At 44.5% G+C, this 20,661-nt stretch overlaps 1 protein-coding gene across 1 annotated transcript; it reads right to left on the bottom strand.

Moving 5' to 3' along the window:
* Positions 1–25: 25 nt before the first annotated feature.
* On the bottom strand, positions 26–1,269 carry CCL21 (C-C motif chemokine ligand 21). The gene is made up of 4 exons (XM_077133679.1): positions 1,069–1,269; positions 829–949; positions 548–733; positions 26–466 (listed from the first exon to the last, which is right to left on the bottom strand). Exons 1-4 carry the CDS (start codon positions 1,133–1,135, stop codon positions 424–426), a joined length of 417 nt encoding a protein of 138 aa, XP_076989794.1. The 5' UTR covers positions 1,136–1,269; the 3' UTR covers positions 26–423.
* Positions 1,270–20,661: the final 19,392 nt, after the last annotated feature.

The raw sequence follows: 20,661 nt of genomic DNA, 5'->3' as shown, positions 1-20,661 counted from the left end.
GACACAAACACAAAGGAACATGTACTTGGGTAGGAGGCTGGAGCAGCTTTTTATTCAGATAGGCATAAATCACATTTGCAAGGAAAAGGTGGGGCACACTGGGGAGCAGGGTCAGGTCCAGAGTCCTGGGTGACTTCTCCTGGCAGGGGACAGTCCTGCTGCCTCCTCTCACACAGCCTTCAGGAGACCTACCCCACCTCTGCCTCCCTGGTCCTGGCCTGATGTGGGCAACGTAGTCATGCAGAGTGTGGCTGGGAAGGCAGATGGGGTGGCTGAAGCAGGAGCAGTGGTGTGGCGAGGCCAGCATGGTGGCTGCTAGGCGGCTTCCTGAGTCCTCCCTCTCTCCCAGCCCCTTTCTTGTCCCATGGATTGGGGCTGCAAGCCCTGATGAGGATGGTGGGGACCTCCTGGGCTCCAGGCTGGTTACTGGGCTATGGCTCTTTTGGGTTTTGTGGGCTGCTCAGTCCTGGGAAGGCAGAAGAGGGGTGTGAGGGACTGACTGAGGCCCCCCTTCATGCCCCTTCCCTCCACTCCCTACCCTCCTCACCTCTTGCGGCCTTTGGAACCCTTTCCTTTCTTTCCAGGCTTGCGAGTCCCCTTGTCTTTCACACAGCCCTGGACGGGGCTTTTCTGGGAGGTTGGTGGCTTGTCCAGATGCTGCATCAGCCGCTGCACCCAGGCTTCCTTAGGGTCTGCACACAGCTCTGGCTGAGAGCACTTCTTGGGTGAGAACCTGAGGGTTGGGGGTTAACAAGCCTGTCCTAGTCTTGCTCACCACGCTCGCCCCACTCGGCCCCTGGCCTGTCCCTACCCCCTGCTCCCACTCACAGGATGGCTGGGATGGAGCAACCCAAGCTCAGATCCTGCTTCCGGTAGCCCCGGACAACATGGTTGGGAATCTTCTTCTTGCTGTACGTGAGGCAACAGTCCTGCGCTCCTCCATCACTGCCTGCGGGGGTTGGGGGTGAGGGGGAGTGGGGTGGCAGGGTCATGAGGAGCCAGGGGCCCTGACTCCAAACTTCCCCAGCCCCCTGCCTCCATCCTAGGCCTCCCCCAACCCCCCTGTACCTTGAGTCCCAGGACTGCAGAGGGCCAGGAGCAGGACAAGGAGGCTCAGAGCCAGCGACTGAGGCATGACCGCGGCAGAGGGCTAGTATGAGGCCAGAGCTGTGGGTGAGGTGGACTTCTGTAAGTTGGGGGTCCGTGTGTGGGCTGGGACTGTTCTGCTCCCTTTTTATGTGGCTGGGCACTTTCACTTCTGTTCTGGCAGTGACCTCTCGCAGCTGCCCCCCTCTTCCCTCTTCCCCTGTCCCCTCCCTCCCCATCCCCAGCCACACTGTCTGGGCAAGAATGGGGATCTCCCTCCTTTTCCTTCCTGAGAGGCGGGTCTGTCCTGGCTCCCAGCCTCATCATTCCAATATGTCCAAACTAAAATCTCATACAGGCAATTGGGTCCCAAGTCGCCTCCTCACTATCAGTTGAATTGGTCAGAAATTTCCTTTCCATTCCCAGCCATTGCTTTGGTCCAGGCCTCACCACCTCTCTCCCAGGACACTGTGATTGTCTCCTCTCCGCACTCTGGGCTTCACCCTGTCCCCCTCCTTCCAGAAGGAAAATGCAAACCTGATTGTCTCCTCCTGCTCAAAACTTTTCTCTGTTCCCTGTGACTCTCAGGGTGAAATCCACATTTCTCTGCCTATCCTGGCCTGGTCCCTCTTTGCCTGTACAGCCTCATCTTCCACCACCGAAGCCTGTATATTCTAGGCACCCTGTATCACCCCGGCCCCCTCCTCTGAGCACTCACACACAGTAATTCCTCCACCCAGATTGACTTTTTCCTATTGTTTGCTGATAGAGTCCCAGCAAAAGTTAAGTTCTCGAAGTCATGCCTTTACAAGGCCTTCTCTGGACTCTCACAGCACCCTAGGCTTAGTCCGTTTCAGCACACAGCAGGCCTTTAATAATGCAATCAAATGGCCCATACATGATTTATTTACTCATTATTCTATGAGCTTTCTGATGGCAGAGATCATGCCTTGTCATCTCTGCATTTGTATGGCCTGGTGCAAGATGCACTTGCCAAGTTGATGATAACACTGAGAAAGGTTAAGGAGGAAGCAGGAGCTTTGTTCTCTCAGCTCATCATTTGGGTTGTGGGAATGTTCTTCAGTTATCATTATTATGGGATGAAGGGGATTACTATGGGTCTCATCTGGCTGCATCTCTTGAGATTAAGAGAAGGAACTGGTTGGTAGCACTTGCCAAAGGTTGTGAATAATGTCCCACTGAAGCTGGGCTGAATGGTTGGACATGGGAAAGGGGAAGCCTCTTGTTCTATTCTGTCCTGGTCCTGATTTGAAGGAGGGCCTGGAAGACTGGATGCTGAGTGACAAAGCTAGGGTTCGGGAATAGTCACAATCCTGGGGATTCAGGAGGCCGAGTGGAGACTCATCTGCCTCCTACTGGGCTTTTCCAGGAATCCTTGGAGTAAGGTCATTCCAGGACCTAGGCTCTTGCATCTATGGTTCCCAGAACTGGGCCTTCATGAGTTCATTTATTCAAAACATTTCTTGAGCATATACTGTATGCCAGGCATGGTTCTAGGTACCACAAATTCAGGTATGAACAATACAGCAAGGTCTTGGTCCTCATAGAGTTTATTTTCTAGCAGAGGGAGAGGGGCAGATAATAAGTAAACAAAGAGCATAGTTTCATCTAGTGGTAGGTACCATTAAGAAAATAAAACAGGGCCACGTAATAAAGTGAGGCATCGGTTAGGGAAGGCCTCTTGAGCTGGTGACATTGGATCAGAATTCTAGTTCTTGACGTTGAGGAGTCAGCCAGCAGGAAGCTGCAGAAAGAGGATTCTGGGGCTGCAAGTGGCTAAAAACACGAATGGATTCCCTAAAGGATCCTGTGCTCAGGGGGTCCTAGGCTCTTTGTCCTTTCCCCAGTGTTCGACATTTGCAGGAAGAGAAGTGCATCTTACTCTTCCTGCCCCACGTCTCCTATCCAGACTGGTCCACATGACCCAGGATGTAGCGTACCTCATGGGACAGACTTTGAGGAGGGGTCTGCCTGCAAGCTTCACCATGGGGAGCAGGGATGAGTGGCTGGGGCTGCTCAGCCTGGAGAAGTCAGCTCAGGGCAGAGCTAGGACCCTGGGAATCCTGGGTATAGTTTCTGGTTTGTGGAATTGGAGGGCCTCTTTGATTGTCCAGGAGGCAATTTTATTTTAATGCTTTAAATGTCCAGGGAACATTTAATTTTAATGTTTCCTTGTAAGACTCCTCTCACTCAGCAAAAGGTTTTTTGTAATTCATCCATGTTGTTGTGCATATCAGTAGTTTGCTCCTTTTTATTGCTTAGATATTCTCCTATTGATAACACTGGACTATTTCCAGTTTTTAGCTATATGAATAAAGCAGCTGAGAACATTCTTGAATCGTTCTTCTTGTGAGCATTTGTTTTCGCTTCTCTTGGGTAAATATCTAAGAATGGAATTACTGGGTCATAGGGTTAGTTTTATAAGAAACTCCTGACCTTTATCTAAAGTGATTGTTACAATTTCGCCAACAATGTATGAGGGTTCTCTGTGTAGTTTTAATTTGCATTTTTCTTTTTATAAATGAAGTTTGAGCGTCTTTTCACATATTTAAAATTTTTATTTCTGTATCTTTTTCTGTGAACTGTCTATTCATATCTTTTGCTCGTTTTTTCTATTGGGCTGTTGGTCTTTTTTTAAAAATATTTTTATTGTCAATTCTTATCAAACATACATTCTTTTTTTTTTAATTTTTAATTTTTTTATTAATTAATGGAAAAAAGAAATTAACCCAACATTTAGAAATCATACCATTCTACATATGCAATCAGTAATTCTTAACATCATCACATAGATGCATGATTATCGTTTCTTAGTACATTTGCATCAGTTTAGAAGAACTAGCAACACAACCCATACATTCTTTTTTATTAATATTTTTTAGTATAAACAGTGAACAGACATATAAACATTCTTGGCATACAAACATTCTATACATGGTGTGCAATCAGTGGCTCACAATATCATCATATAGTTGTGTATTTGTCACCATGATCATTTTTCTGAACATTTGCATCACTCCAGAAAAAGAAATAAAAAGAAAAAACTCATACATCCCATACCCCTTACCCCTCCCCAGGAAATTTACCTGTTGGTCTTTTTAAAAATCAATTTTAGGATGTCTTTGTATAGTGGGATGATTAGCTCTTGGTCTGTGATATTGCCTGACAGATATATTTCTGAGTTTGTCATTTTTCATTTGACTTTGCTCATAGTGTTTTTAGACTTGCAAACACTTTAAAATTTTTTAAAATGCAGTTTTATTGAGACAATTTATATAGTAATATACCATACAGTCATCCAAATTGTACAATCAGTGGTTCACAGTATTATCATATAGCTATGCATTTGTCATCACAATCAATTTTTGAACATTTTCATTACTCCAAAAAATTGAAAACAAGAATAAAAGTAAAAATAAATGTGGAAAAGAACCCAAAACCCATACGCTCCCTTTTTTCTTCTTATTTATCTGTCTGTACAAAGGGAGTGTCAATCACAATTTTTTCACAATCATATGGTAAGCTGGTTTGAAAGCTGGAAATGCCATGTTTTAATCCTGATCTATCTTGTGGAGGCCACCATTTCTTTTAAAACTTATTCAGCACTGTAGGTTGAAAAACTTGATTAGATTATCTCCACAGATATGTGACATACCCAATTGTAGGTATTAACCTTTTTTTTTTTATTTGTTGAAAATGTCCCCTAATGCTGCTGCTTTATTTACTTTGATTTTTTATTAATTAAAAAAATTAACAACAAACAAAACATTAAGATATCATTCCATTCTACATATATAATCAGTAATTCTTAATATCATCACATAGTTGCATATTCATCATAGAACATTTGCATCGATTTAGAAAAAGAAATAAAAAGACAACAGAAATAAAAACAAAACGGTAACAGAGAAAAATAAAGATTGTACATACCATACCCCTTACCTCTCGCTTTCATTTACCACTAGCATTTCAAACTAAATTTATTTTAATATTTGTTCCCCCTATTATTTATTTTTATTCCATATGTTCTACTCTTCTGTTGATATGCTAGATAAAAGAGCATCAGACACAAGGTTTTCACATTCACTGAGTTACATTGTGAAAGCTATATCATTGTTCAATCATCATCAAGAAACACGGCTACTGGAACACAGCTCTACATTTTCAGGCATTTCCCTCCAGCCTCTCCACTATATCTTGAACAATAAAGTGATATCTACTTAATGTGTAAGAATAATCTCCAAGATAACCTCTTGACTCTGGAATCTCTCAGCCATTGACACTTTGTCTCATTTCACTCTTCCCCCTTTTGGTTGAGAAGCTTCTCTCAATCCCTTGATGCTGAGTCTCAGCTCATTCTAGGGTTTTTCTCAGTCCCTTGATGCTAAGTCTCAGCTCATTCCAGGATCTCTGTCCCACGTTGCCAGGAAGATCCACACCCCTGGGAGTCATGTCCCACACAGCTAGGGGGAGGGTGGTGAGACTGCTCATCGTGTTGGCTGGAGGAAGAGGCCACATCTGAGCAACAAAAGAGGCTCTCTTGGGGGTGACTCTTAGGCCTAGATTTTAAGTAGACTCGACCTATCCTTTGTGGGGTTAAGTTTCATATGAAAAAACCCCAAGACTAGGGGCTCAGTCTATAGCTTTTGTTGTCCACACTGCTTGTGAGATGTAACTCTACCCATTCCAGATAGGTCTTGATTACATTACTGGAATTGTTTAAAAGAGGAAACATTTTGGAGAAAGCTTCAAAGCCACAAGAATCACAGAGCCCATGAAGCCAGAGATCTTTGGAGATGAAGAAGGAAAATGCCTCCGATGGGGAGCTTCATGAAACAAGAATCCTGGAGAGAAAGCTAGCAGACCTAGTTTGCCATGTGCCTTTCCAGTTGAGAGAGAACCCTGAACTTCATCGACTTTTCTTGAGTGTAGGTAACCTCTTGTTGGTGCCTTAATTTGGACATTTTTATAGACTTGCTTTAATTTGGACATTTTCACGGCCTTAGAACTGTAAACTTACAATTTAATAAATTTCCCTTTTTAAAAAGCATGTCATTTCTGTTATATTGCATTCCAGCAGCTAGCAAACTAGAACGGATTTTGGTACCAGAGAAGTGGGGTGTTGCTGCAGTTTGCAAATATCAAACATGTTGGAAAGTCTTTCTAAATGGATAAGGGGAAGATTTTGGAGAATTTATGAGGAGCTTGGTAGAGAAGTCCTGGGATGCTTTGCAGAGACTGTTGGTATAAAATGGGGACTCTAAAGATATCTCTAAAGGCTCTAGACAGAAATGAGGCATGTGTTATTGCAAACTGGAAGGATGATGACCCTTGTTTTAAAGTTGCAGAAAATTTATCAAAACTGACTGCTGGCTTTAGATGGAAGGCAGATTTTAAAAGCCATGAACTTGGATATTTAGCAGAAGAGATTTCCAAATTAAATGTGAAAAGTGCAGCCTGGTTCTTCCTTGCAGCTTTTAGCAAAATGTGACAGGAAAGAGATAAGTTGAGAACTGAACTCTTGGTTACAATGAAACCAGAAGTTGATGTTCTGGAAAATTCTGGGCTTCCAGAAAGGGAGACCCTAGAGAACGGTGCTCCAGGTGAGGATTTGGCCAAATGTGGAACCAGTCAGCTATTTCAGAGAAAGTCAGGATTGGAGATAGAGTTATCCCAGGAAGGATTTTTGGAAATTCCTCTCCTTCTGTCTGATGGGCATGATCTGAGCCTACAGCATCAAAGCCAACAAGTCTCGTGGAATCTGTATAAACACAACCGTTACCATCTGGACTAAAAGTCTCAGAAAAGGGACACAGTGAAGTTAAAATAACTTCTGAGGCAGAACTATGGAATCTAAAGTCTGAAGTCAAGAGACCTCAGGCCATGAAAATGTGGAGCTGTGTTCCAGTAGCCATGTTTCTTGAAGATGATTGTATAATGATATAGCTTTCACAATGTGACTGTGTGATTGTGAAAGCCTTGTGTCTGGTGCTCCTTTTATCTACCTTATCGACAGAAGAGTAAAACATATGGAATAAAGATGAATAATAGGGGGAAGAAATGTTAAAATGAATTTAGATTGGAATGCCGGTGATCCATGAGGGGGAAGGGTGTGGGGTGTGGTATGTATGATATTTTTTCTGTTTTCTTTTCATTTCTTTTTCTGAATAGATGTAAATGTTCCAAGAAATGATCGTGGTGATGAATATGCAAGTATGTGATGATATTGTGAATTACTGATTATATATGTAGAACGGAATGATCAAAAGTTATGAATGTTTGCATTTGTCAGGTGTTTTTGGTATTTAAAAGTAATAATAATAATAATAATAATAATAATAAAAAAGAGAAACCTCAGGCCAGGAGAGTTGACCCACCCAAGTACTTGGAGAGGGTGAATTTGCCCCGAAGGCAGAGGGTGGGCCTTCCACCTGCTTGCAGTGGAAGAGTTGTGCTGCCTTCAGCCTTGGAGGGAGAGGAGCACATTCCTTGGGGGTTGGGGAGAACGTGGCTGCCACCACATAGAGGGGTTGAGCATTTGCCCCAGATATGGCAGAGAGCCTGGGTGCAACCTTGATGCTTGGAGAGGATGGAGCCAAGAAAAAGGTGGTCTTCCCAATGTGCCCCAAGTTTGCATTCAGAGAGAGACAGGCCACTGAGTAGGCCCTTGGAAGAGGTGAGACTGCCACTCTCTAAAGCCCTGAAGATAAATGACTCTCAGATTTTGAAATCTAATGGACTTTGCCCTGCAGGTTTTTGAAACTCCTTGGGTCTGGTGACCCCTGTGTTCCTTCCAATTTCTCCCTATGGGAATGGAACTATGTATCTGTTCTAGTTTGCTAGCTGCAAGAACGAAATATACCAGGAACAGAATGGCTTTTAAAAAGGGAATTTAATAAGTTGTTAATTTACAATTCTAAGGCTGAGAAAATGTCCCAATTAAAACAAGTCTATAGAAATGTCCACTCTAAGGTATCCAGGGAAAAATACCTTGGTTCAAGAAGGCCAATGAAGTTCAGGCCTTCATCACAAGTGAGAAGGCACACGGCGAATAGGGTCAGAGCTTCTCTCTCATTTGGAAAGACATGTGGTGAACACAGCATCATCTGCTAGCTCTCTCTCCTGGCTTCCTTTCACAAAGCTCCCCAGGAGGCCATTTTCCTTCTTCATCTCCAAAGGTTGCTGGCTGATGTACTCTGCTTCCTGTGGCTAGGTTGTTCTGCTCTGCTCTCTCTGAATCGCTCTCATTCTCCAAAATGTTTCCTCTTTTATAAGACTTCAGAAACTAATCAAAACCTACCCAAATGGGTGGAGACATGTCATCACCTAATCCAGTTTAACAACTACTCTTGATTAAATCACATCTCCAGGGAGATGATCTGATTACAGTTTCAAACGTACAGTATTGAATAGGGATTATTCTGCCTTTATGAAATGGGATTTAGATTAAAACATGGCTTTTCTAGGGAACATACATCCTTTCAAACCAGTGCAGTATCCTATGACTGTTCCTCCTTTGTATGTTGGCAGCAAATAACTCATTCTAAGTTTTACTAGTTCAGAGTCAGAGGAGAATTTTGCCTTAGTACCGACCATGCCTGTAACAGACTTTGATGAGATTTTGTACTGGTTTTAACCTTGTATTGTATTTGTATTGTTACTGAAATGGTTATGGCTTTTCTGATATTGTGATGGAATGAATGTGTTTTGTATATGGAAAAAAACATGTCTTTTTTAGGGTCCAGAGGGTGAAATGTGCCAGTTTGAAAGGATTATGCACTCTACTCTAGAAAAGTCATGTTTTAATCCTGATCCATTTTGTGGGATTACTTTTAATCCCTATTCAGCATTGTAGGTTGGAAATTTGATTAGATAGATTATCTCCATGAAGTTGTGACGCGCCCAATTGTGGGTATTAACTTTTGATTAGAGAGAGATGTGACTCCACCCGTTCCAAGTGGGTCTTGATTAGATTACTGGAATCCTTTAAAAGAGGAATATTTTGGAGAAAGCTTCAAAACCACGAGAATCACAGAGTCCACGCAGCCAGAGACCTTTGGAGATGAAGAAGGAAAATGCCTCTGGTGGGGAGCTTCATGAAACAAGAAGCCTGGAGAGAAAGCTAGCAGACATTGCCATGTTCACCATGTGCCCTTCCAGTTGAGAGAGAACCCTGAACTTCATCGGCTTTTCTCGAGTGAAGATAAACTCTTATTGGTGCCTTAATTTGGACATTTTCGTAGCCTTAGAACTGTAACCTTGCAACTTAATAAATTTCCCTTTTTAAAAGCCATTCCATTTCTGGTATATCTCATTCTGGCAGCTAACACATGGTCACACCTTAAAAGTTCTATAGTTATTCAGTTATCTTCAAGAATCAAGGCAATCGGATTACAGTTCAACAGCTTCAGATCCCTCTTGCTACTCCAATACACAAAAAACTGAAAAGGGATATCCATATACCGCATAGAATAACCTCCCGAATGACCTCTCGTCTCTATTTGAAATCTTTCAGCCACTCAAACTTTGTTTCATTTCTATTCCTCCTTTTGGTCAAGAAGGCTCTCTCACTCCTACGATGCAGGGCCAGGCTCGTCCCTTGGAGTCATGTCCCACATAGTGGGGAAGGGCAGTGAGTTCACCTGCAGAGTTGGCTTAGAGAGAAGAGGCCACATCTGAGCAACAAAAGAGTTCTCTGGGGTGACTCCTAGTCATAATCATAAGTAGACTTGGCTTCTCCTTTGCAGGAATACGTTTCATAAGGGCAGGCCCCAAGATCGAGGGCCTGGCCCATCAAATTGCCAGTCCCCAGTAATTGCAAAATTATCAGGTCTCCCTAGGTGGGGAAGTTTAACATTTCTATCTTTTTCCCCAGTCCCTCAAGGGAACTTTGCAAATACTTTTTAATCTTCTGCACAGATTACCTTGGGATGTATCAGGGCTTTCTACCAACCTGTACAAACCAACAAGATCTCACTCCCTATTCAAGGTTCCATGTAATTATGGTGATCGAATGAGCTGACAATACCAGTTAGATTAGATAATGTGCTCCTGAACATATACATTTTGCACCAAATAAACATCTCTTCCTCTGGTCTCAAACAGAAGTTGAAGTTTTAAAATATAGTTGATATCATCCTTTACCTTTGAGTCTGTTTTACCTTAGTCCTACCCAGATCAGCTTCATTCATATCTTTAATTGACGTCTGATCTCTTTTTCAATGTTTTTTAACAGTTGCTGTATGGGGTAATGCTGACTTTTATAGCTGCAGAACTCTAGCTCCGAGTCTCAGGTGTCACACAAGTACCTGGAGTTCCAGGAAAAGACCAGGTTATATACAAGGAGCTTAGCATCTCAGAATTTAGAAATAACAGTTACAACTCTGGAATAATTGTGGCTGTTGTAAAAGCTTACAATCTAGGAAAGTTTACAATGGGACCCAACCTGATAATCCATACTCTTGAATTCAATTTTCAGAGTTTGCACATTATAGTTAGACCATATTAGTGAGGTGCAATAATATTTGTCTTTTTGTTTCTGGCTTATTTCACTCAACATAATGTCCTCAATTTTCATTCACCTAGTTGCATGCCTCACGACTTCATTCATTCCTTGTTGCAGCTGCTCAGTAGTCCATTACATGTATATACCACAGTTCTCCCTTCCAATCTTTAGTGGATGTACCCTTAGGTTACCTCCATCCATTGCCAAATGGTGAGCACTGCTGTCATAAACACTGGTGTGCAAATGTCCATTCGTGTCCCTGCTCTCACTTCCTCTCAAGTATACACCTAACTGTGGGCTTGCAGGATCACATGGCAGCCCCACCCCTAGCCTCCTGTGGAGCCACCATACTGCCTTCCAGAGGGCTGCACCTCTCTACTTCCCTACTGACAGTGAATAGGTACCTCTGACACTTCTAATTTTTAAGTGGTCGAATTAATTGTTGTTAGAAAGACCTTTCCAATTCCAAGATTATAAATAAATTCTTCTGTGTTTTCATGTGATATTTTATTGCGGTTTAAATTTTTAACACTTTAAATCTTTTATCCATTTGGAATTGACTCTGGTGTACAGTGCGTAAGGATTATTGGATCATAACTTAGAATCTATGTTTAACACCAGATCAGATTTGGGGGGATGGGAGAGCACCAGCAAGAAAGAAAGAGTGTAAAACGGAAGATATAGAGAACAATTTTATCAAAGGGAGTAGTTTTGTGGAAATCTGAAAACAAAGTTTCCCAAAGTTTCAACATTCTCTAGACACTCCAAGTGATAGAAGGGCAGTCATGCAAAGTAGGGAGACCCCTCTAAACAACCTTTCTTCATCATTCTTGTTTGAAGTTGCTGTTTCTGACATCTAAATACAAGCTATGGGTACTTTCTCTTTTGAATGACAATGATGTCTGACCAAATAGAAACTATAAATAAGAAGATAGAAATTACTTAAAAGAACCAAAAAAAAAAAAAAAAAAAAAAACCCAAAACTCAAAATGAAACAAAACAAAAAACACCAGATCAGGAACTTGCAGTTGTGATTTCCAGGCCATGACTGGAAAATCCATCTGGTTCCTGGAGTATTAAACCCAGCAGCAGGACCCTCAACCCAGCTTGTGAGAGGATGGGGGAAACATAAGAAGATGGGGTGGGAAGGAAGACTGGGAGGAAGGCAGCCAGGGCAGGGAGGGCAGGGGACAAGGTGGAGACCCAATAAAGATTGGGTCCGGGAACAGGGAGGTGCTGTTAGGGGAGGATGGGATACATAGGCAGTGAGGGTTGGAGAAGCAGATGTGTTGAGATGCGGTTGGGGCTTGTTTTTCCAAGGCCTACAGAGAAGAGGGACGGGAATTTGAGTGGATTAGGGGAGAGATAATTGAGCCCTTGGGTTTTCCAACAGGTTGAGCCTCAAGCAGGACAAGATGTGCCAACTGCTGGCAAGAGGCTGGCATTCCTGAGACAGGGCTGGGCAAAAGCAAGGAGATAAGATTTCTTGGGTCTTTTACTTGGTCTGATGGGAGGTCCTGATACCAGAAAACATTTCATTCCCGGATCCCCAATCTCCCCTTCTACAACTGCCTCGCCCTCTTTGGAAGTGACTAAAGAAACAGTGAACTTTCTGTGTCTGGAGAATTCACAGAGAAGAATGGCAGGGGACTGGGAGTGACAGGGTGCGTGCAGATGATTCCAGAGTCATATTGTATTAGACTGTTCCCACTGGTTCCCATGCTTGACTGTACTTCAGAGTCACTTAGGGAGCTTATTAAAAATGTAGAATCAGCGACACTACCTTAGAACATCTTAAATGGAATCACAGAATAGAGCCAAGAATTGGTACTTTTATTCAGTTCTTTAAATAATTCCAAGAATTAGGTGGGGTGGGGCTGGGTGAGCCACCAGCCTATTCTCCTCTCCATCCCAAACTCTAGAGGGCTACAGAGCCAGTGGAAGGGAACAGAGGTGATCTAGGGGAAGATGTTGGATGGTGTCCCCCAAACCCCTTCAGGGAGGGGACTTTTTTGCCTTGCACAGCCTGTGGGAAAAGCTATAGGAGAGATGGCAGGGAAGAGTAGGGGACTGGGTGGCTTCCTCTCCTAAAATTCCAGGCTTCTGCTCTCTCTCAAGACCATGACTGTCTGTTGTTTATACCCTCATGGGGGCCTCTTGTTTGTGGCCACAGATGGTGTCCACAGTCCCCTCAGGCCTCATCCTCACTGGCCTTTCCTGGATTCAGGAAGATTTTCCTACCACTACTCTAAGCACCTACTATCTTCAGTGATAGCTTAAGGAGATATTGGGGCCTCCTTGCTTGCTCCTGGGGCTTAGAACCTGAGTTAGTAGCCCTGAAAAAAGGTGTCTGAGCCTCTGAAATGGGGGTGGAGGCATGAAAGGGAAGCCCTGAGGGAGCCTGAAAGGGAGTGGAGCAAGGTATAGCCTCAGTCCCCAAGAGAGGGGTTGAGAACTTTAGAAGAGTTCTTACCCATCTCTGGGACCCCAAGTCCTCCCACCCAGCCATTCCTCTGCCTCAGCTATTAACCTGGTCTCCTCCCACCCCACCATCCAGCTTGAACTCCATGGCTGGGTGTGGGGGTCTTACAGTTCTGAACCAAGCCTCTCTTAGTCCTCAGTCCAGGGAGGCTGTAGATATTGGTGGAGGGGACATGAAGATTCAGATGGCTACTAATCTGAGATATGAGCATCCACCTAAATTCTGATCCTTCTGGGGGAAGACTCAGGCTTGGTGAACTTCTGAAAGAGTTTGGTAGTATTTGGAAATCTCTCTGGGGTGGCCGAAGTGCAGAGGAGTGCTATACTGGGGTCCCTGGTGCCTAGGGGTGGGAGGTGAGGAGGGCACACCAGTCTGACTTCAGCTTTGCCCCTGGTGATGAGAGCAGATCTAACATACTCTAACACCCGACTGAGACCCTGGAGCAGGGAGAGGAGTATGTCTAATTCTAATTCATGAGCTACCTCATCTGGTGCCAGCTGGTCCACCATCTCACCAGGACCAGCACCTAGTTCGGCTCTGGGGTAGTAGTCCTAGGTATGGGTGTTGCAAAAGTCTGGAAATCCCCAATTTGGGAAGAGGCCACATTCCCTCTTGCCCTAGGCCCCAGGCCCATCTGCTCCTGCCTGACAGTGGAGGCGGGGGGGGGGGGGGGGTCTTCCAGGGCAGCAGATGCTTCCAGCTTGGCAAGCAGGACCTGGGGAGGGGTATGGCGGGAATTTCAGCTCAGGGGCTGGGCTAGTCCCGGAACAGGGCTTGTGGTGGGCTGAGCCCTTATGGGCCTGAAGGGTCCAACAAGGGTCACAGGGCCTGGGTGCCTTGGTGTTCTGGGCTCCCAGCCGAGCATTAAGCCTTCCAGGGACAAGTTACCCCATGTACTGTGTAGCTGTGACTGAGGGGCCCAGTGAGTTCTTGGGGTTACAAATGTAATGTTTGTAAGTGTTTGGTATTTGTGTGCATAGTGTGGTTACGTAAATTACTCAGTGTGTTTTCTCACCTAGGGTTAGGCTAGAGTTAGGATTATGCTTAGAATAGAGAGCGTCGATGGAGTGTTACAGGCTGGAGTTAGGTAGAGGTGAGCACAGGGCTGGAATCATGGTGATGTTAAAGTAGGGTTTAGAATGGGTTTTGCAACTCAAACTGGTGAGAGCTATTGTATACTAGGTTAGAATTGTGTTAGGGTTGGAGTTGGACACTGCTTAGGTTTAGGATTGGGTTTTAAATTGGCCTAGAAGATAAATTCTGTGTTGTGGGCATTTTTAGGCTTCTAAAATAGTCTGGAGAGGGATTTAAACTAAATATGTTGTATGGTATTGATCTGGTTTAGATGAGAGCTTCTGGGCCATTTCCTGACCTTTCACATCTGAGGAGTATGAACGGTCCCTGCAGCTATGATTGTCAACTAGAAAAAGGTAGTCATCCAGGTCCTGGGGAGACGGAACATCACAATTTTCTAATAAAACTTATTTGTCCATGGAAACATATTTTGGATAACACCCCCCAGTACCTTCCTGAAGTACAGTTGGTCCAGGGGTCACACTAGAATGGCTAGTTTAGAAGTGTCTTTGGGACTAGGGTAGGAGTTGGGATTAGAATTAGGGTTGATGGAGATGGGACTGGGTTTAATGTAAAAATTTGGGTCAGAGTTACATATGGTGTAAAGCCTTGTATCAGGGTCTCTGTCCTGGGGAACACAACCTGGTTCTTCATGGCATCCCAAGGAGGTCTCGGCAGGATGTGTCTGGTTTGCTCTTCCCTTGGAGTCTGTCTGCTGTGTTGTAGACAGGGCCTAGGACCCTGCAGGGATGGAGACAGCAGTAAATTGGGAGCCCTGTAGACAGGGTTGTGTAGGTGAAGGATGGGGCAACTGAAGAAGGCAGTGAGCCTGCCCTGAATATTTCTTTAAGAGCAGAGAACCAAGCTGTTGAAGTCAGGGGCATATACATGGTCCATGACTATCCTTATTAAGGGACTAGCAACAGAACAGAAATTACAAACCTGCATTTAGAGGTCAGAGAGACAGACCTGATCTGAGGTGGTCTCAGATGCCTTATGGAGGAGAGGGGCTTTGAAGGTTGGATCTGGACTGCATTTGTGTTTGTTGATGTGTGAGATGGGTTGTGTGTTCATGTTGCAAGTGTGTCTGTGTCTGCATATAGGTTGGTGCTTAGGTTTGCCTGAGCATGTCTGACTCAGGGTGTTTGTCTCTGTAGGTGTGTTTTCCTGGACATGTCTCTGAGTAGTTCTCTGTATTAGTTTCCAAGTGGTTTCTTTGAACTTGTGTCTTTCTCTTTATGTGCATGTGTGGCTGGGTGGCTGTGTGTTCAAGTGTCTCTGTGAGATTCTGCCCTGGCTTCTTACTTTACCCTCCCCTTTTCCTCCTGATACACTCCAGCTGCCTACTGTTTACCAAAAGGATAGGCTTCCTTCCCGCAGTCTGGATTCCCGGGGGTCAGGCTGCCTGCCCAGGGCCCTGGCCCTGCAGCTTCTGTGGCAGTCCTGACCTTGGGAATGATATACTCTGGAAATCCCCGGCATGCTCCTTGCCTGGCTCTGGACCCAGAGAAGTTATGGTGGAGGAGAGGGATAAGGCAGGGGAGAGGGTGGGAAGTTGGCAGCACCCACTCCTCCTTCTGGAAACAGAGATGTCCCTCTGGCCCCTTCCCAGGATCCCTTCCTCTCCATGCTCTCATCCAGACCAAGAATTCAGGGGCTTGGACTCATTGTCTCTGGGAATAGGAATGGGACATTTCTGCAAACCTGGCCAGACCTTTTAGGTATCTGGTACTCCCACACCTTACTTGCCTTCACATCCATCCACCAGCCCAAGACAGGCCAACTTTCTTTCCCCTCCAGCAGTGGCCCAGGAAGCATTCTGGATCCTTACCCCATGACAGACTGGCCAACAACTTGGGCAGTGAATTCAGGTGGAGCCTAAAGATTTGGAGCTATCAGTAAAGCAGCAGAGGCCCAGCCACCCTCTTCCAAGGTACAGGAAGCAGCATCTCAATGGGGTCTCACCCCTAACCCCTTTACTTAGCATGTTTTGCCCTCCTTAGCTTGGTACAGTGAGCAGGTAGAAAAGTGAAGTAACCATGGTCCCATCCTCAAGGATTCAGCATTTAGTAGAAGAAATGATGTTGGGGAGAAGCCATTCTCTTCCCACTGCTGGTGCTCCATTGCTTGAAGTTACTTTAATAGAATCCTGAAGTGCCGAGCCCGAAGGAATGGCTCTAGCAGGTCAGGGCTGTTCACCATTACTTGATGTTACTTCACAGGGCCATAGATGAACACAAGAGTTCCCTAGCAAGCACCTAGCCTCTACTAATTTTGGGCTAGTAAAGTTTTAGAGTTTGTGCATTGCCATGAGGCCTCTGTTTATTCTGATTTTACCTCTCTTAGCCTTGGAGGAGGTGGAGGGTGGGGTTGTGATAGGGTTATGGGATGTGATGAGCAAGGTACCTCCCTACCCCCAACAACATCCTGCATGAATTCATAGGAAATGACCCCATCTTCTCCCAGTTCTTGACTTTGCTGAGAACTCAGAATCCTGAAGGTCTGTTCCAGCTCATCTCACTGTCCCCAGCCTTGGTCTCAGAATTTTGGTCAGCAATATGAGCCCTTGCTGGGCTGGGGCAGGTAGGGTCCCATGAGGGACCATGGGAAGGATCTGCTCCACCCCAAGCCAGGATGTGTGCACACTAACCCTGGTTTCCCACCTGCCACTGCTGTGACCCTTCTGAGTCACTTCCCTTTACTCCAGGCCTCCCTTTAGTCTCTCCCTGCCTCTTGGCTGTCTGCCCAACTCCCATCAGGCAGGGAGGATGTGCCTGCCACAAAACCTCCTTTGATCTTTGAGGATGCTTTAGGAAAACACCTAGAGAATGTTGGCACTTGTCTATAGTCCACATTAGGGTATAAGTCCCCATCATGTAGGTACAAAGCCACCATTCAGAGCAGGGATACATCCATGCTTTTTCCCATCCTGACATTTTTGCATGCTATCTGCAGATACATAAACCCTGCTGTCCTATCAGAGGATGTGGGTCCAGCCACCATTATTTATTAGTTTGATGGGATGGTGCGTGAACCTGGCAACCACATTCCACAATCCTCTATGCCATGTCATAAGGTAGGCACAGCGCTTCCTGCCCTTGCTCCAGCTCTTGGCTCCAATGTGGTAGGTCTGGAGGATGATGCAGAGGTGGCACCTTCTGAGGGATACTAGGTGGCTAATACGAAGCCCATCCCATCTGCCTAGGGCAGCCTCTTTGTCTTCTTGTTCCCAGTTTTCACCCTCAAAACTCCCTGGTCTCACACTGAACACAAAGGATGCCAATCCTTCCCTCTTTCTCCCTCCAGTCCTATGTTCTTCCTCAAGCTCTGCTCCTATAGCTTTTTCTGAAATCTCTCCTGCAGTTCCAGTGATCTAAGAACACCTGCTCCACACTCATGTTAGAAACTTCAACCACTTTTTCAGCCCCACCTGGGCTCTCAGCTACTCTTTAAGACCTAATAGAAATTTGCCATGGTAACTTCCCAGATTCCTCTCCACCTCTGGTTTCTCAGTTTTGCTCTCCATACTCACCACTCCAGCCATGGTCTTTTCCCACTCTTCATTTACCCCTCTGGGTCTTTTCCCACATTCTCTTACATGTAGGGAAAGTCTTCTGATTCACAAAGTCCTCCCTCTTTAAACCTACTTTCTACTTACCTCCAGTGAAGTGTCTGTGCTTTTAGCCATGGCCAGCTCCTCCCTGGACACCCCCATCCATTCCCTTACCTCTACACCACAACATTGCTCCAACAATTCTCCCCTTTCTCTCCTGCATCATCAGTTTCCCCCTCTGAATTGGGTATTTTCCATCAATCCAACTTACTATGTCTCCCATCTTTTAAAAAACCCTCTGGATCCTACCCCCTCTCCACCTGCTGCCTCATTTCTCTGCTCCTCTGTGGAACAAAACTCCTTAAACATGATGATTATACTAGGTAACACCAACTTCTCTCCTTTCATTCTCCCTTGAAACTACTCATCAGTCCTTTATCTCCATCACTCACCTGAGTTTGTCCTTCCCATGAGAATGGAATGATCCCTATGTTGCTAAGTCTAACGGTCAACTCTGAGTCCTCATCTTACCTGACTGAATGGCAACTTTTCATGCATTTGATAATTTTCTCCTTGAAATATGTTATTTTCTTGACTTCCAGCATACCGCTCTCGATTTTCTTCCTATCTGACTGCAGCTACTTCTCAGTCTCCCCCACTTATTGTGTCCTTCTTTTTTTTCTCCAATTCTTAATATTGGATAGTCCTAGAGTCTAGTCCATAGACTCATCCTTGTTTATACTCACTCCCTGGGTGATTCAATCTCTTGGTTTTACATACATTCAACCATCACTCCATCCATCCATCCATCCATTTTTATCTATCACCTCTCTTCATCTGTCTGATCTCTAGCTTCATTTTAGCTATAGCTATCTATCTATCCATCCTTCTTTCTTTCTTTCTTTCTTTCTTTCTTTCTTTCTCTCTCTCTCTCTCTCTCTCTCTCTCTCTCTATTTATCTATCTATTTATCTATCTACCAGGACCTTCCTTGAAGATAACTCAGATTGTTGTATTTGCTGTATTGAGAATAGACTATTGAGGGTAAGACTCAGGAAGATGCAGGGGATTAGTTATTGCAGTAGTGGTAGCAACAGAGAGGGTGAGAAGTAGTCAGAATCTGGATTTATTTTGAAGGTAGACAGAACCTTCCTGATAAATTGATTGTGAACTGTTAGAGAAAAGTCAAGGATGGCACAATGTTTTTGGCTTGAACAACTGGAAATATATTGCCATTAACTGATGTGAGAATACTGGAATTGGAGAAGGGTTGATATGTGTGATTGGTTGGTGGTTTGGGGACAGGGAATCAGTTCACTTTTGTACAGTGTGAGATGTATATTGGATATCCAAACATATATGTTGATTAGACAGTTTGGATTTATGAGGCTATCTACCCCATAAGATGGTAAGCTCAACTGGGGCAAACTCTATGTCTTGTTGAGGATTGTGTCTGGAATATAGTAAATACTCAAATATTTGAATTGTTGAATGCAAGAGTCAGTTCCAGGTAATTTTTTTCCTGTATGCTGTATGGCAGGGGTCACATTTCATTCTTTTTCCATATAAGTATCTCCTTATTGCAGCAGCATTTGCTGAATTTTTGTTTGTTTGGTTTTTTGTGTTTGTTTGTTAGTTTGGGAAATGCATGACAGGGAGTCAAACCCTGGTCTACCAATGAACCACCGTCGCACCCCCCCCAGGTCATTTTTATTATGACCCTTCTGGGGTCCTCCTCATCTGCTAAGAACTTCCTCCTGTGGCATGCTTGCCTCCCTCCCCCTCTTAGTACTCATCATGCTGATGTAATGATTTGTTTCCCAATCCAGACTATGAATTCAATCAATATTAAAGTTATGACCATGTGCCAGTTACTCTCCTAGGACTTGGAGATATGAGACCCTATTACAATAATTTAGGCAGGATGAAAAGGTGAACTAAAAGGTGGGATAGTAAGAATGAGGGGTTCAAGTTAAGAGATAGCAAACTTAGGCCCATAATTAGAACTCGATGCATGGGGTGAGCAAGAAAATGGGTGCATAGTGGTACTGTTCTCTGACATTGGAAAATGGTTTGGTGAGGTGGAGGATGAGTGAAAGTTTTGAATTAAATATAGTCCTTGTGGACCAAGATGAAGCTTCCCTGCTTTGCTGTTGTTTGCACAGTCTGGAGTTCAGGGAAAAAGACTAGGTCAGAGAAATGCATTTGGGATCCATCAGCACATTAATAGAAATAGAGGTTTGGGTATGGCTAAACATTTATCCCCTTTTCCCAGATAAAGAAACTGGGTCTCAGAAATGTTAAGTAACTTGCCAACTGGCAGAGCTATGATTCTAACCCTGATGATTTTCTCCCACAGTCCATCCTTGTGACTTGGACTGTAAAACCTGCATCCCCACCAAGGGTCAGATATTTGGACTGAAAATTATGAAAACACTTGCTTGAGGATTTTGTAATATGTTCCCTGAGTTGTAGTTTTGCTGCCATTTGTTTTTGTATATCATCTTGTCCTGAAATTATTCTTTGGCCTCTTCAGCCAGAAGTTTCCTTTCAAAGGGAAGGGGATGACCCAAATCTTCTACCCTTTGTAAACTTTCTACTAAGTGGAACAATCACATCTCTGAGCTCTGGTGTTTTGCCATGACCTCCTTAAAGGGTTCCAGTTTTACCTTCAAAAGAGACCAATAGCTGCCACAACCCTGAAAACAGGAGATGGAAAGTCAGAGTCCACTTGGGTTTCTTTAGGAGATCAAGGGAATATGAGAACAATGGCTACCAGTGAGAGGTCAGCCTGTGCTGCTGGACTACTGAAGCCGCCTTTGGTGGCGGATGACCGACCAAGTGAAGGTGCTGGGGGTTGGGTCCAGGATGGGCTGAACAGGAAGCAGGAAATAGTTCTAGGAATGCTAGTTTGACAAGCTACCTTAGAGTCCTTTGAAAA

Source organism: Tamandua tetradactyla, chromosome 2 (genome assembly GCF_023851605.1).
Source record: "Tamandua tetradactyla isolate mTamTet1 chromosome 2, mTamTet1.pri, whole genome shotgun sequence".
Taxonomy (NCBI): domain Eukaryota; kingdom Metazoa; phylum Chordata; class Mammalia; order Pilosa; family Myrmecophagidae; genus Tamandua; species Tamandua tetradactyla.
The sequence above is the reverse complement of the archived record's forward strand: the minus strand, read 5'-3'. Positions and strand labels throughout refer to the sequence as shown.